Below are 16769 nucleotides of genomic sequence, written 5' to 3' on the forward strand. Positions count from 1 at the left end.
TCAAAGTACTCAAAGTATCAAAGCTGTCGGGAGGTCAAAATTTGGGCTGGTGGGTGGAACAGAAAATATGGTTGAGGCCCATGACAATAGGACTTGTCCAGGCACGTGCCCTAGTTATAGTGGACCCATTTATTTGGGTCATTGATGGTCGCTGAGAGGTCAAATCAAAACCGTTCGTGACTTGCCCGATCATCATCTAAAAAAGTTGCCTACAATTGTCGAGCCAATCTGAAGATGCCTAGTTGTGTTATAACTCCATTTTTAGGGCCCTCATTGTATGTTCTCATAAATGGATAAAGTCGTTCTTGGCAAATTGTTTGTCGGATCGGCATATCACAACAATAGTGCGGAAGTCACAAATTTACGTGGATATTATATATACCGACAAACTTGTAAGATTCTTTTAACAGTCAGATTCTCATAAACCTTAATACCTTTTTGTTGTTGTTGTTGTTGTTGTTAAGAATTCACTAATCCGATGTTTATCAAACCTAAAACCTGGAGAGTGCCGGGAATGGCCAGATTAGTTCAACTTTGGGCTCAAACCACCTGTTGAACCAACATCCATATTGATAAGAAGAAACGTTGAATCAACACTGATTAGAGATGAGTTTTTATTGAGTAAGATGATTTATTGAAGGTTATAGTTCGATATATCTGATATATAAAGAAGCACAATAAAAATAGATAAGTCATTAAATTATTGCCGCTTTAAAGTAAAAGTGATAAATTACAGAAAACAAAAAAAGACTCAAATCACGCCGGTCAATTTTTCCATAGAAAATCCCAACCCTAGTGACTGCAAATAATATCTGCTATTGAGGCAATGTTATTTACACTTTGTCGGCACAGACCACAAGTACGAGTGAAGAATGTGAATCGGGCTCTCCATTTTCAGAAAGTAAGTATGCAGTGTATGTTGGGGTTGGCAGCAGAAGAGGGTGATTATATATACTGGGACAATTTCCGCAAATCCATTTTGTATTCGAAATAGAATTCAATGGGATCCATGTGTGGACCTGACTCTTCTGCTCTGCCCTCGACACAAGAGAAGAGAAGAGAAGAGAAGAGAGGCCTTGCAAATTGCACTGGCATCAGATGCTAAGGGACCACAAACTGAGAGGAACCTTTCTTAATATCCACAGTGGTTTCTGCAATCATTTGATTGGCTTCAGAAGTCACAATTTGGAACCTGATAACAAGAAGGGATTACTCATTAAGTCTTATACAAATTAAACATTCAGTCTTAAAATATTAAAAATGAAAGGAGAAACAACAACTCTTCATTTTGGCAATTGAAGAATTTATTAAAACTTGTAATGAAGTCCAACATAATAAATCTATCAAATCCAGTGGTGGGTGACGATGTGCTTTCAATCGACAAAAAAATGTTTATTTACCCATACAATGCCTTTCTCACCTAATCTTTCTGTTAATTCATTTGAGAAATTAACTGATTGGAGTTGATTGCAAGCTTAAGGAAACTACAAATCATTACCAGAACTACAATATGAGTGTCATTTGACCCTTTTTAATTATTATTTTTTTAATTTTCCTTTTGCGGTGGACTGGTCTTCGAAGCAAGTTTGGGCTTTCCACTAACAATTAGGCCCAAAGAAAGATTTTATTATTTTATTATTTTTATTATTTTTATTATTTTTTTTGGGGGGGTGTGGGGGGTTCGAATGGTGATAATTCAATACAACCGAAACCTCGCTAGAAACAGAAAGGCCACATAATTACAAAACTAAGCAACCCAGTAAGAAAGCCCAAAAAAACAACTAATCTGTGATATCGTCAAGTTGCAAATCACACTGATCAGGTAAAACTTCAAATAATATGTTACAATCCAAACTCATGATCATTTACCTATGCTTTTTCCCCCCTTACTTTCTCGAGATCAGATCCATTCAAATGCAGAAACAATTGGGTAAACAAAGTTTCATTATTGTTGGTCCAAAATTTCCTAAAACACCTCCGGCCAAATAGACCAGGTTAAAAGGACCATTGTCGCATGCAGACTCTGATGTAATGGGAAAGTAACCTATAAGCTAAGCTAAAACCCTAGAGAAGATAAGAGGGGAGAGAGAGAGAGAGAGAGAGAGAGAGAGTCTGTGAGAGCAGCATCGAATTCGGTGCTATAGGGAAAAATATACACAGCAGCATGCAGAATGATTGATAGGTTGAACTGTGGAGGGTGATGAATGGTGGCGGCAGCATCGATCGGCTATCACCACCATATTACACGCAAAGTTAACGTTAACAAATAAATTACAACAAGAATATTATTATATATATTATATCTAATTAAATAATTAAGTTTTGAACAATTCTTTGCCTAAAGTATGTAGCATGATAGTCAGCGAAAAACCCTTTTATCACGCATGCATTATAATTAGCTAGCTCTACTCTATTTTGTGCAGTAGGCGACTTTGTGTGTGTTTCTTTTCTTGGGCATTTATGGCGCATGAACATGGTGTTTTCTCTTCTCCCATTTTGTTTATAGTAGTGATTATGATTAATTAACCGATAGTGCTTGTTACCAAGAGAGAAGATTATGTGATTAAGAGAAGATTAGTGGGTTTGGTAAATAATATTAAAGTTGATGACTTCCAGTGCATTCTTACGTAAATCCAACAATGATGAGGTGGGTTAGAAATCATCAGAATCAATAAACATTGAACAACGAAAAGAATGGATTAAAATGTGGGCTAATTAATTAGAGATTAATGATAATGAATATACAGTTGTATATGTTTGCATGCTTGAGTGACTCACAACCATTGATTGGTACGAGTCTCACACAGATCAAATAAGGTGTATCGACTTGAGTCTTAAACCGTCTAGTTAAAACATAATATGTGTTATAATTTAAACTTTGCAACATATGATATGTTTTAACTGAACAATACTTATAACGTAATCTTTATCTGTAGTACTGGAGTTTTAATCATATAAAGCAATATTTTGAAACTAAAGATATGTAATTTCTTGTCCTTCTCAAAATGTTCCCTTGATGTTGTGAAAATATATATTTACTTGGGATGATGGGATGCATACTTTTTCATTAATTGCTATCTTAATCATAGGGACTACCACTTTTATATTCTTTTGCAGCGTAAATATATTGCTGAAAGACTGAAACCAAAATTCGTTTAGGCAAATAGCCATGCATGCAAATCAGTAAAACCTCTGAACCAGTGTGGTATAATTAGCAATGGCGTCGATTTTGCAAAGTTGGCAATGGCCTATTGGGCACCAAAAACCACCACCACCCGAGCCATAAAAACCCCACCCCCAACCCCCACCACACACCAAAACACACCCAGCCGAGCCAGCCGTAACCCCAAACGATTCAACTTCATCTCATCTCTGCACCTATCTGTTCCCACTTCAATTCCCAAAGCCCTAGCCCTTAGACCTTACAACCCAACCGGCTGTCTTTTTCACCCCCCAATTACTTTTATACCCTCCCTTTCCTTCAATGGCGTACCCCCTACTCTCTCTCTACTCTACTCTCTTTCATTCCCGAGATTAGCAACATTAAGGAACAACAAAAATTCACCTTCATTCCTAGAACCTAGCTAAAAGGATCATGGGCAAAATCGTCATTTTGCTCATCACACGACGTTTTCGAACAAACACAACATAAAAGGCCAAGCCCCCCACATTACTTATTGCTCTCAAATCAGCCGCTACCCTACCCAGCCATGTTTTCAGAGATACTCAGCACCAAAAACAACACGCATGTCAATCCCTCTCTCTCTCTTCGTTGTCGTTTTTGTTTGACTCTCTGTGTCCCTCTATAAAATCAATACAAAACCCCCATGCAAAAAGTAATAACCCCATTGTCGCCTCTCTAATCTCTCTCACTTTTTCTCTCTCTTTGCTCTCTCTTTAAAGTCATAAACCCCTAAACCCTGGAAAAAAAGAAAGAAAGATCAAAATGGACGGTTATGATGAGCACCACGTGCAGGGTGACTCGGCACGTGCCGCCGGGGATGGTGCTGCTCCGGGGAGCACAAGTCGGTGGAACCCAACAAAGGAGCAGATCAATATGCTTGAGAATTTTTACAGGCAAGGCATAAGGACTCCGAGCGCCGAGCAAATACAGCAGTTGACAAGTAGGCTGAGGGCTTATGGCCACATCGAGGGCAAAAATGTGTTTTATTGGTTTCAAAATCACAAGGCAAGGCAGAGGCAGAAGCAGAAGCAAGAGAGTGTAGCTTATCTTAATCGCTTTTTCCATATGACATCTCAGCCTATGTTTCCTCCTCCTCCTAATCATCATCCTTGCCCAAATGGTAATTAATTAATTAGCTTTTTATGTATATATTTTGCTTTAATATTCATTGAATTTTGGACAAATTAATCTTGGATTTATTTTTGAGAAATTCTTTCATTCATCCTCTTTGGATATAATAATCTCATTCTTAATAATTTATATGGTAATAAGTAAAAAAAAAATTCGAATTTTTTTTTTCCATTTGGTTTTTACACACATTTTGTGTCTAATTTTATATATATATATATATATATTATATGATTGTCTTCATACTGTCTCTTCATGGAAATGTGCTCGGTATGCGTGCATATACAACTTATTTTACTCGACATAGATTCATGCACGGAAACACTTATAGCTTTTTTATCATGTTCTTTCCAATTGTTGTTACTTGTCAATTCGATCGATCTAGCAGATGTATGAGAATTGCTTTCTCAGATAGAGTCTTCTGGATAGCTTTAAAAAAGTTGTTTATTTTAAATTATCTTTTGGTGGTGGAGCAAAGAAAAAAAAAAACATAAAGTTGCAAATTTATGGTATATAATTTGGTGTTTTTAACGTCAGTGATGTGCAGCCCATATTACATACCAGTTCAGAATGAATTAGGGTTCTATCAACCATCTCCATATCCCAATAAGGTTCCTTTTCCTGGTGGAGCCAAGAGGAAACCAAGGACTGAGAAATCCGTTAAGCCAAGAACCACCCGCACTGGTGGCTCTGGATATGAACCTATGCCATACGGATATAGTACTAGCGGAGGCGGCTACATGATCAACGATGTCGCGAATGAATCGACCGGCAGATGTGATCAAGAAACACTGCCACTCTTTCCTTTGCAACCCACAGGCATTTTACAAGGAAGAGAATATCAAAACCTTTCATGTGGTTCTGGTACTGCTAATTTTGCTGACAATTCCACTGCTGCTCTAATTGACTCTAATTCTGAGATTGTTGGTGACCAACCTTTCTATGACTTTTTCTCTGGATAGAAAGGGCTATGTGTTTTGAGTTTGATTGAATTCAGGATTGCTAACGATCATTTTGACTTCTTGTTTTTTTAACTGGGCTGTAATTGTTTGTAGTTGGGGTTTTAGTGATAATTATTCGTGGACAAGTGCTTTATATTTCCTCTACTTTGTGATCAAATTCGGGTGTAAGGAAAGGAGCGCACTGCCTTAACCAGGCCTCTACATAAAGAACATACTTGTAAGATAAGCTAATAAACATAAATCTGATGCAATTAAGAGTTTTTCAAAGAAAATAAAAAAGGAAATGCAATCGTGCTTTTAAAAAATTTTACACACAAAAAATTGGTGGTGGAGTGGAATCGAACCTAAAAATTGGGTGCAAAAGTAAATACTTTTAATCACTTAAGTTATAAGCACATTGCCAAGTTGTAGTGGAGATATTGATCTTATTCAAATTGTAATAAGTAGTACTTGGTAGAAGGGGTGGGCATCGAGACCAGAAAATCGGAACACCGAGTCTCCAAATCGGATTGAATAGGTTCAAATTATAGTTTTGGTGCAGGTTTCACTGTGAAACTTTCACACCTTACAAAACCGCACTAGACCGAATCGGACTGGCTGTGTTTTTTAATTTTTAATAATAATAAAATTATTTAAGTCCAATTCTAAATTTCTAATCTCATAACTAATATTTCCCGAAGCCCAATTTCAAAGCACCTGTTCTAGGTCAAATCATATCTCTTTGTATGAAATTGGATCATTTGTGAATTTTTAAACCCTAAAAATAAAATTTTAGTTAGAATTTGTAAAAAAAATTGAAAATCGCATCAGAATCAATTCATAATAAAAATTCACCAAAACGGGACCGAACTACACTGGTTGAATAGTACTGATTTCAATCTCGGTATGAAGTGAAAACTGGACCGGATCAAACTGCAAAACCCCCAATTTGGTAGCCCTATCATGAGGACGAGCCCCTGATCATGAGATGCAATTTGCTATGTTTGGGCGAAGACCATTCGACCACGGTGGATGCATTTCTTATCGGCCCATAGTTCTGACCCATAACAAAATGGGGCATGCCCAACCCACCTAAGAGAGAGGTGCTATTACAAATTGCCACTTCACTTCCCAAAACATTTTCCCCCACACCCACCTAATTTTTCCATTTTTCATACAAGTATAAGACAAATGGTTTCGCCCAACTCATTCATCAGTTGTATAAACTCATGATGCTGCCTTCTTTTTTCGGTTAGCTTTGAATGTTGATTGCAACGACTCATGTGATGTATCAAGTGCACAAATGTCATTTCAAGTTATTTCATTTGAGCTGGTTTACGTTTAATGAGTTGAGCAAGATTGTGGATGCAATAAATCACGTGTAACATTGTCGAGCGGAGAAAGAGCGCTTAAAAGAACACTTGAGGGTGGATTAACCACGCAATTTAGGATAACAAAATGACGAAACAAACCACCCTCAAGGTGACGTGGAGACTGCCCATTGGCCCAAACAACTGCCTTTTATAATTTGACGCGCCAAAATCTTCGGCGACTCGTAAAAAGTACGGATAATCCGAAAAACAATATCTCCTCATCTCCTCATCTCCTCTTCCTCCTCTTCCACTTCTCAACTCTCTCCATGAACCACTGAGAGAGTCTGGGACCCGCTCAAAATCTCTCATGGCGAAGACTCTCGTCTCATCCACACCGTTCGTCGGCACATCTCTACCGACCATCTCCCGCCGTGGGGCCTACACCCTCCCCTACCGTAGTGGCAATGGACTCGTCTCCACCAGAATCAGCTTCAGCCTCCACGACGTCGTTCCTCCGATCAATCCCTTCGACTCCGGCTCCGACGTCGCCTCACTTTTGAGCCGAGCTGAGGGCCTCCTCTACACGCTAGCCGATGCTGCCGTGGCCGTCGACCCGGCCGCCTCGGGCTCCGCAGACGCCGCGGCTCAGAAGAATGGCGGCTGGTTCGGCTTCATCTCCGAAGCCATGGAGTTCGTACTCAAGGTAGTTTGAATTTCGCAGAATTGTTTAATTTTCGTGAGGAAAATTGTTTCGGATATTATTTGTTGACTTGTGTTATGTGAATTGTAATTAGATTTTGAAAGATGGACTTGCGACTGTCCACGTGCCATATGCGTACGGCTTCGCAATTATTTTGCTTACAGTTCTCGTTAAACTTGCCACATTGCCTCTCACAAAGCAGCAGGTTCGGTGCTTGTTTGTTGACACTTTGGCTTCATTTTGAAGAACAATATTTTTTTTTTTGGGGTGAATTTTTTCTCATAATATTTGTAATGTGCAGGTGGAATCGACGTTGGCTATGCAAAACCTTCAACCAAAACTTAAAGCTATACAAGAAAGATATAAGGGCAATCAGGTGAGGGGTACTCTTGTTGGTATGGGTTCATTCAACTGTTGGGTTGGAGTAATTGTTGCTATGTTTGCCCACCTTTGGTTTCTAGTGGTAATTGGTAACCATGGTTTTTCTATAATCTGTTATTCTGGTCTGCTTGCTTTAGGAAAGAATACAACTTGAGACATCACGGCTGTATCGGCAGGCTGGGGTTAACCCATTGGCAGGTAATTGTTTAATTTATCACTATTATGTCCATGTATTTATGCGTGTGCATTTTGGATCGGTCATTTATCACTTTACTTGAATCTGTAAAACTTCAATATAAGTTCTAATTAGACTGAATCTGCATAGTCTCACATGAATTTAATGAGCTGTAAGGTTCAGTAATAAGAAATAAAACGCAGTTGTTCGCCGTGTTGGTTCATCTTGAGATAATTTAGTTTTAGTAATGGAACAATTTTCAGTTTCACTGTAACTTGTTAAACTAAGAAACTTGATGTTTTCCAATGTAATGTTGAGCTGGTGTATTGGATTTAATCTGATCGCTTGATAGTGTTGTGGCATGTTGCCTTGAGCCAAATAAGGAGGCTCTAACTTGTTTTTTGAATGTAGGTTGTTTACCAACTTTGGCCACGATACCAGTCTGGATAGGTCTATACCAAGCTCTTTCAAATGTGGCAAATGAGGTAAGTAGTAGGTTGCCACTACATTTTCAGTGATGCGATGGCTATTATCATTAAAGAAAAAACCAACCTTGCTGATTTTTGCATTTTCTTTTTGTACTCACAGGGGTTGTTGACAGAAGGTTTCTTTTGGATTCCCTCTTTGGGTGGGCCAACAACAATTGCTGCTCGACAAAGTGGATCTGGAATTTCTTGGTTGTTTCCATTTGTGGTAAGATGTTCTTCTGATTTCATGACTTATGAAGCTAACAATTGGTATACTGCTAACTTTAGTGCACCTTAATTGTGAAAGCTTTATGCTAGACACTGATGAGCAAATGAAGAATGGCAAAAACATGAGGTCATATGACTCACGTTTGTTTTTTCCTTCTACCACACTGGTGGAATTATCATTTTGAACCAACTTGAAACTGTGAGCAAAGTGTAAGGATAAAGGTGTTGAAATAAAAACTGTAAGGGTGAAATGAGTTCAAGGTGAAAATATGAAACATGTAATTTAACCTTAAATGATTGCCTTAGGCACATAAATAAGTGGGATTGGTGGTAGGTGAAGGTTGGAAACTTAGATGTCTTAATAATTTGACCATTGTCTTCTCATTTAATATGTTCTACTATTTTACACTTTTAGTTGTGGATCTTTAAATGCATATGGATGGTAAATATGTCAGAACGTTATTACAGTAATTTAGCACATAGTGGAATACCTGTTTTAGTGGATTAGTTGTATCATATTACTACTGAGGCGTTAAATATCCAAATTTCTTTCACAAACTTGTGCATTTCAAGTGGTTCTTACAATGTGTAATTTTTATCATGCAGGATGGCCAGCCACCATTGGGCTGGCATGACACTGCAGCATATCTTGTTTTACCTGTCCTCCTTGTTGCTTCTCAGTATGTTTCAATGGAGATCATGAAGCCTCCACAGGTAAAGACTTGTGTGCATTGATGTTGGTTTCTCTATTTCCATTTGATTCTTTTTTTCCTTTTGCTACAAAGCAAAAATATGGTTGCAGTGATTAAAATATGGGTCATTCAGGTGGGAGCTGATTATTCTAATTATCTGGACTATAACCGATTGTTATATTTGTTTTTGTAACCTTAATGCTTCATTTGGCAGACTGATGATCCAGCTCAAAAGAACACACTTCTTGTATTCAAGTTTCTTCCCCTCATGATTGGTTACTTCTCCTTGTCCGTTCCATCAGGATTATCAATTTACTGGTTGGTTTCTCATTAACAAATTTACTTGATTTATCTTCTTCATGCGTGTAGTACACTAATACATAACTTCTTGTCTGGCTTTTGCTTGGGACTTCCCAAAAGGCACCTGTTGAGGAACATGAACCCACTCCTTCCTTTTAATGTCTTAAGGGTCCTTATTCTTTCTGACAAGTGCTTTAAGAATTTTTGGATTTTGTCTTAGATGTATTGTGGATTTATTGGGTTTAGTGTTTTTATTAAAGGTCCATGGTTTTGGCATTTAATGGTCAAAATTGTAGAGACAGCTTTTTATGAATGAGTTTTCTGCGTTCACACTACAAATTTTTGTTGCTACAGTCAGTAGTGCTTTGATATCATACTGTAAAAACCAATCGTTCCAATTCATTTTCATTTTTATTTTTAATTTATTGTTCTCCGTGTGGTTGCCAGCACTTCCATCTTAATATTGTATCGCTTTCCTCGAAATGCAATCTATCGAGGGATAAACAAAATGACTTATATTTTCTTTGCAAGCTTTATCTGGCCTGGCTTTGAAAGATGTTGAATCAAAGCGACCTTGTTTACCCCCATTGTTTATCAGTTGTACCATGTTGTTTACAGGTTCACAAACAATGTTCTCAGCACAGCACAACAAGTATGGCTACGCAGATTAGGAGGTGCAAAGCCTGTTGTGAATGAGAATGCAAGTGGAATCATTACAGCAGGACGTGCAAAGCGATCAGATTCTCAGCCAGTAGAAGCTGGCAGTAGGTTGGTGTTATACTCTGTGCAGAATGCATAATAGTATACTATCAAATCCTGCATAAAGTTTTCTTCCTGACAAATTGAAAAATGATGATCAATAGATTCAGGAAGTTGAGAGAAGAAGAGAAAAAGAACAAGCTGAGCAAGGCATTATCAAATGAAGAGGTTCAGACACTGGCTTCTACATCTGATTCTGAAGCCGGTTCAGATGAAGAAACCAAGGACAAGGTAAAATTATAATTCTGGTGTTATGACGTGATTTATTTTGTAATATGCACAAATAATTTTCTAACTGAGTAACCCTTATCATCATGAGTGCATAATATCAAAATACAACTTTCAATTCAGCCCACTTATTTTGATTCCCCACCCAATCTGGAAATGGGATGTTATTTGTGTTATCATCGTTTTACGAAGAGAAAGACTAATTAGCAAATGAATGTCAAAGGGGAATTTCATGAAAAGCATTTAGCACTTACTCTAATTCATTATATGTTAAATATATCTTATCAGTTAGTTAATTCTACTGTTAGAATGTTTCATTCATTGCCTGTAGTTTAGTATTAAACACTATATGCTTTCAACAAGTACTAAACATGAACGTAGATTAAGAGAGATTTCGATATTGGTTTGTTTTCTGTTAGTGAGTAAATAAAGATAATCAATCTTTGTTAGGACCCGAACTTTAATATGATCCCATTAGTGAATTTTAGGATGTCTAGTTTTTACGTATAAAATTTGTATAAGTTTGGCATTTCGAACTGATTCAGAGATTCTATCAGGGTGAGGAGATTCTAGAGGCGTATGCTTCTACTGTTGGCAAAGAGCTTCCAGATGATCCTCGGCCAAGGAGAAGCAAGCGATCTAAACGGAAGCGTGCTGTATAAATTGACTATATACTGATTAAGTTTGTAGTTCACGGTGAGTCCTGTATATCTCATCCAAGTGTTGTAGTTAATATATCTCCAGCTTTATGCTGGCTCATTCATTTTGAGGTATAATGCAAATCATGCTAATTAGTTCTCACCTGCTTAGACTCTTTCATTCCTCTGGGTGCTAGAAGTGTACTTTCTTGTCAACTTCGTTGCATGAACAACTAAGTAGATAAAAGATACCATAGAAAAATGGAAAACATAGACACGGAGCCATAACATGCTACTAAGGTTTTGCGTAATTGCAATTTTCATCTTCTGGAAGACACAGAAAAGTTGTAAGTTTGTGTTTGTGGTGAATCTTATATTCAAAGATCAGAACTCCGTTGTAATTCCACAATCATACAAATTAATCCGGAAATAGGTTCTCTAAATTAATGCGGCTACGAAACAAATGCAGCTGGTTTTTACAAATCTATAAGCTCTAGGCAGGCAGGCCCGATGTTTTCATATTGTCCTTTTTTCACTCTTTTGCAACTTGCCTGACCCTTTAGACGAGTGGTCGGGTAAATGAAATATGTGAAACTTTTTCTTTTGACCTTTTATCACAACTGTAAAGGGAAGTTAGAAACTCTTCTCAGAGCATTGTACTTTTGCCTTGAGTTTTCGCTTACAAGGTGTCTTCTTTTTTCTTGTAATTCCAGGATTAGTATTTAAGTTAAATAGTTTTACCGAAGATTTTGATTATGGAACAACTACACTAACAAATTTGCTCATGCACAAAAGCTTCTAGAATTCAAATGTTCAAAATTCCAATTTTGTACACTCGCATTCCTCAGAGGAGAGGTTTTTTTGACCTACATGAATAACACTGACCTTCCTTTCTAGCCTCCAACAAATATAATGATCTGATTAGTTCTACATACTAAGTTAAGAACAAGTACATCAAATGTTCATTGCTTTGATGGTGGGCGATGATTCCCTACTGGGTTGGGACCTGATGGAGTTTTATGGATCTTCCTTCCACTGACCTGTTTTTCATTGTTGAACAAAGATGCAAAGAGTCAAGGTAAAATCATCTGACATTAAGTACATGAATGCTGGTTAAGCTCTATACACACCCAAGTAGGTAAAACATATCTGGTTCCGGACCCCGACCCTGAGCCAGGCTGTGCAGAATTGTGCTTGAACTGAACTGTGGCCAGGAACAAAGAAAGCCAACATTTATTAAATATTGAAGGAAACAAGGTACCTGCTCAGCTGCATTCTTTTTTCTTTTTCTTTTTAATGATATGAATTTTGTTAAAATGTTTGCTACATTATTTTCTGACATCATCAATAAAAATAGGAGATATATAGTGGCTGACTTACCTGTTTCAATGGCTTGAACATTAATAGTGTAGTGGTATTGAGAAGCTGCAAGCAGGAGCCATACAAGGAGAAGATGAATGGGAGTTTGTCTTCTCATGTTGAGCTTCAGCTGATGATGCATGCTAAAGTGAATAGGAATTATAGGATGTTTGCTGTGGCAAGGGGGGGTTTTTATAAGCAAGAAAAAAAAGTATATTTATAGGACACATAGGCACACTCCTAATCATAGCCTATCTTGAAAAAATTTGTGGGAATGTTTTGTTTAAAAAAGTGCTTGAGAATCCTATGCCGTTACATTTTGCACTGAATTGATAAGATTTGGGAATTTGAGTTGCTCCTCATTATGAGTTGACTTCTTTGCAGTTATCATTTCATCCATGATAAACCTGTTAAGTACATGACAACCATGCTGTCGGCAACTCGAACTGGGAAATTGGGACCCACCATATGCATGTTGATGAACATTGCTGAATTGCTTACATAATGAAATGCTCTGATAATTCCATATTTGTCTCTCCCTTCTTTTTTCTATGATGTCCTTCCTACTAGTGAAACTAAAAGATCTTGATTACCCTTTAGATTTCTAATGCATGGATCATACTAAGTTAAGGCGTGTTCGGTGGGCTGGATTATATGATTGGTTATCTTAGTCAGATGTTTGGTAGTCTAAAAACAACATAGATTGGATTATGTCTAATCATGCTAGTAGGGCTGAATGTAGTAGGTTTAAGTTGGATGGGATTGTGTCTAATAATATAATAAGCATATTTTAATTAGTCAAACCCCTTAATCATGTTTAGCATTAAAACACACCAAACACATCATTGGATTAGTGTTATTTTCTCCAATCCAATGTAATTTAACGCCAACCATTTTTCTGAATTTATCTTTAGGGTTCTGCGTGTATCGAGGCCGTGGCTTGTTGTGATCATGATGATGTCCACCACACATGCCTATATGCCTACATCTACAAAAATGCATGCGTTTGTGTTAGTTTTGTCTGTTCTGTTGTGTGAGTGTGAGCTTTCCACCGGAGTCTTTCTTACTCTTTTATTTAGAGAGCTTTCTACGGCACTCTACCTAGAAGCTTTGCTAGAGCAGAAGCACCTGAGAAAGAAAAAGGTCTTTTTTCCTTTTAAATCATGATGGGTGCCGTGCTGCTGGTGGTCGAGGCCACCATGACCCTAAACATTTTAACTTATAATAGTAATTGATTGCGGATGAAGATTGTCAATGGGAATTCGTTTGTCTTGATTCCCAGAATTTAAACTATTTGATTTTGGGCTCACCTAACTCCTCCAATGAGGTTTCTACTTTCAGCTATGGAAATATAGTTGCATAAATAATGTTAGCAAAGTTGAAAGGTTTTGGAAATTTAAATTAGATGCCAAGACCAAGAGGTGAGGTGGATCCTGACGCATGCATTTCGTCATTCTAGTGAACCCAGAAATCCCAATTCTATTTTCAAAAACACGTTAACATTTGCGAGGGCACCAAATCACATTATAAAACTATCCTCACTAGACCCAATTTAATTGAGTTATAAAATTTTGTAAGTGAACCCAACTCACCCCCACCACCACCTGTGAAACTTCCTTGTTCAATGAACTCAAGTCAAGCACTGATCTCCTTTGTCAACCACCAAAACTGTTGAGATTGATGCACCTAAAAAGTTGAAGCATTCCCACCGTAGAATGAGCATTTGAGAATTTAGGTGTGTAGGTTCTGTGATTGAAAAGTTTAGCAATGGTTTCAAAATAATTTGAAATAAAAATAAGATAATGTCGTGTAAAGATACGCCATGATTGGCCAATCTTTACATGGGCCTTTGGTAGTGTGTTGAATAATCCAGTTAGACTCTGTTTGGTGGGCTGGTGTGAACTGATTAGAATTGGCCTTTAAGAACTAAATTGGGCTGACATGAACTGGCTTAGACTTTAACTCCAATCCGGCCCAGTTCTGTACCGAACAACTGGACATGCCTTATACTGCCGGACTTGGTGGTACATGGTCAAATACCCACTGCATTTTCGATGACTTGCTGCCTGGTCTTCTCCTTTGACGTGATTCGACACTGGTTCACCAAACACGTAACAATTCCAATTGCCAATAGTCAGAATTTTTTTTTTAAAACAGAACAGTTGAAAATAAAAATCATGTTTGTACTTCATTTAAAAGACTCCCAAACAACTATCTAAGCATTTATTTGTCATTAAATAGTTTGTTTTCACCTATGTAAAAGCATACAAAAGAAATCCCTTTGGGTTATACGTCGGACTTGATAGAACAATTTACCACTTATTATGTTCTTTATGGTCAAATTATTTCAAGGTAAGATTGAAAATATAAATTTATTAAAAGGTTGAGTTAACTAGTAGAACTGTTAAAAATGAGTGAAAGATAACTTTAGGGTCCCTCGACCCTACTTCTCCCTTCTTTTTCTTTCTTTTTGGTCTCTCTTCTCCTTTCTTCGGCTGATAAACCGGGCGACTCTCTCCCCCGTCATGTTGTAGAAAGATTTTCCTCCACAATTTTATTTTGGGTTTTGCTTCTACCCATTTTTGTGTTAGGTTTTGTTTATCCTCAATCCTTTTAGACTGGCTTTTAAAATCTTTTATGTCGAGGAGGTAAAGTTGCTAGATCTAGATGGATCTTTCATAGTGGGTGTTGTGCGATCATGTGGGATGCTGGAGGTAATGTGCCTTTCTTTGGCCAAGTGGATGTTGAGTAGTAAGGCCCTTTCACTTTTGGTGATTCTGATTCCCTGTTCATGCAGAATCAATTGTTCTCATTGTCTCTATGTAGCACTGGTACTGTAAATAGTCTTCTTGATCCTCTACATGTTAACTTTGAGTGAGTTGAGCTTGAATTTGTAATAGTTATTACTCACTATCTTGTTGGATTTATTTTTCCTGATTTCTTGTATACAAGAACCTCCATTTAAGGTGTGTTCTTTTTGTACATCTCTTGTATTTACTACTTTATTAATGAAATTCTGCTTGTTCTAAAATAAAAACAAAAACTTGTAGAACTGTTGGGTGACTCCCCTTAATTATTTTATTTTATTTTATTTTTTCTTTTGCATCTAATTGAACTGGGCTGGGCCTTGTAGGTTTGGTTGGGGGCCCGTATTCACTTCCAACTAACCTGAAGGGTATCAAAGCAGCAATCACTTCCAAGAGCAAAGAATAAAATATTTATGGAAATTCTTAAATCAATGGGGTCTTAAGCCAAAATGTAATGATCATTTAACAAATTCTTCTTCATTCTAACCATGCTCATATAACTCAAACTTTTACAACCAATCGAATATTTTCATGGCTACCAATAATTCTACACCAAATTACTCACAAAACGATGGAGAGCTTCGTACAGCTATTTGCATTTGTCATGCTGCCTAGAACTCCAAGAAATTTAAAAAGATTACCAAGTTTCGTGCATGTTCTAGTCTAGACTAGTGCAAAATAAGATTAGTTTAACGATAAACTTGTTATTCGTTTTTGGTCAAAGGTTGACAATAACTTCACAAGTTCACATAGTCCATCATTGGCAATGCATTTTTCATGTTCCCATCTGTCGTACCTAATAAAATATGCATCTCCTATCCATGATTTGGGACATGCCCTGTCAAATGGAAACTTCCATAGAGTAAGTTCACTCAGTTAGCTAGCCATGTTATATAGTTGGTTGGCCAAGTGGATGCTTGGAAGGTTCCAATTAATATATGCGGCATACCATTTATAGACATATATAATGAACTATATGCCTTTTTCTATTAGAGGATAATGTTGTCTCCATTATACTTATATTGTCAATTACGCATTTGCTTATGAACTCTAAATCCGGATCACTAATCACCTATGTACGTATAGAAAACTTATCTTTTCAAATAGTTCGTATTATATACATGTTCGACTATTTACGAAATCTAAATCATTTATCATGTGAATTCTTGTTCTTTAAAAAAATAATAATAATACAATCGCCAATTAAAAATTTAATCTAAATTCACATGTATTCTAACCACACTATTTTTTATGTGTTTGTGAGAGTGGAAGAGGGTGATAGTGGTGGATGTGTTTGTTTGACATTCTATATGTATGTATGCATTTTTCTTGTGGGAAAATACACAAACCAAGAAGTCTAACTTAATTTTACCGCGTCCCTCGAGCTACTAAATTGATGTTTAAACAAAGGTACCATTAGTATTATATAGGGGGTTTGGAGGAGTTAAGACTTCTTTGTATATTTATTT

The 16769-nt window shown here is 37.1% G+C and overlaps 3 protein-coding genes across 8 annotated transcripts; 2 read left to right on the forward strand and 1 right to left on the reverse strand.

Annotated features, from left to right (window-relative positions):
* Nucleotides 1–3739: 3739 nt before the first annotated feature.
* LOC148921443 (WUSCHEL-related homeobox 2-like) lies at nt 3740–5412 on the forward strand. Its single transcript, XM_089042595.1, has 2 exons — nt 3740–4304; nt 4850–5412. Exons 1-2 carry the CDS (start codon nt 3947–3949, stop codon nt 5272–5274), a joined length of 783 nt encoding a protein of 260 aa, XP_088898721.1. The 5' UTR covers nt 3740–3946; the 3' UTR covers nt 5275–5412.
* A 1390-nt stretch (nt 5413–6802) lies between these two features.
* Nucleotides 6803–13777, forward strand: ALB3 (63 kDa inner membrane family protein). Of its 6 annotated transcripts, none has more exons than XR_016123578.1 (13): nt 6809–7269; nt 7361–7471; nt 7568–7642; nt 7785–7845; nt 8234–8307; nt 8411–8515; nt 9124–9231; nt 9424–9527; nt 10128–10277; nt 10373–10499; nt 11054–11192; nt 12198–12391; nt 13408–13777. XR_016123578.1 is itself a non-coding variant. In XM_089044576.1 (12 exons), the coding sequence occupies exons 1-11, from the start codon at nt 6934–6936 to the stop codon at nt 11156–11158; spliced, it is 1356 nt and encodes a 451-aa protein (XP_088900702.1). In that variant the 5' UTR covers nt 6809–6933; the 3' UTR covers nt 11159–11192; nt 13408–13777. The 6 variants fall into 6 exon arrangements, 4 of the variants coding, with proteins under 4 accessions (XP_008223310.1, XP_088900702.1, XP_008223317.1 ...); XR_001678605.2 differs by lacking the exon at nt 13408–13777 and adding an exon at nt 12878–13021; XM_089044576.1 differs by lacking the exon at nt 12198–12391.
* On the reverse strand, nt 11920–12648 carry LOC103323137 (uncharacterized). Its single transcript, XM_008225106.3, has 3 exons — nt 12515–12648; nt 12265–12338; nt 11920–12174 (listed from the first exon to the last, which is right to left on the reverse strand). The coding sequence occupies exons 1-3, from the start codon at nt 12633–12635 to the stop codon at nt 12097–12099; spliced, it is 273 nt and encodes a 90-aa protein (XP_008223328.1). The 5' UTR covers nt 12636–12648; the 3' UTR covers nt 11920–12096.
* Nucleotides 13778–16769: the final 2992 nt, after the last annotated feature.

This window comes from Prunus mume, linkage group LG1, assembly GCF_029339155.1.
Source record: "Prunus mume cultivar Tortuosa linkage group LG1, ASM2933915v1, whole genome shotgun sequence".
NCBI classification, from domain to species: Eukaryota; Viridiplantae; Streptophyta; class Magnoliopsida; order Rosales; family Rosaceae; genus Prunus; species Prunus mume.

Coding starts and splice junctions, on each gene's coding strand:
- LOC148921443 (XM_089042595.1), top strand. CDS start 3,947: ATGGACGGTTATGATGAGCACCACGTGCAGGGTGACTCGGCACGTGCC. Junction 4,305..4,849: donor TCATCATCCTTGCCCAAATG/GTAATTAATTAA, acceptor TTTTAACGTCAG/TGATGTGCAGCCCATATTAC.
- ALB3 (XM_008225088.3), top strand. CDS start 6,934: ATGGCGAAGACTCTCGTCTCATCCACACCGTTCGTCGGCACATCTCTA. Junction 7,270..7,360: donor CCATGGAGTTCGTACTCAAG/GTAGTTTGAATT, acceptor AATTGTAATTAG/ATTTTGAAAGATGGACTTGC. Junction 9,232..9,423: donor AGATCATGAAGCCTCCACAG/GTAAAGACTTGT, acceptor TTCATTTGGCAG/ACTGATGATCCAGCTCAAAA.
- LOC103323137 (XM_008225106.3), bottom strand. CDS start 12,635: ATGCATCATCAGCTGAAGCTCAACATGAGAAGACAAACTCCCATTCAT. Junction 12,339..12,514: donor TGTTCAAGCCATTGAAACAG/GTAAGTCAGCCA, acceptor TCCTGGCCACAG/TTCAGTTCAAGCACAATTCT. Junction 12,175..12,264: donor GATATGTTTTACCTACTTGG/GTGTGTATAGAG, acceptor AATGAAAAACAG/GTCAGTGGAAGGAAGATCCA.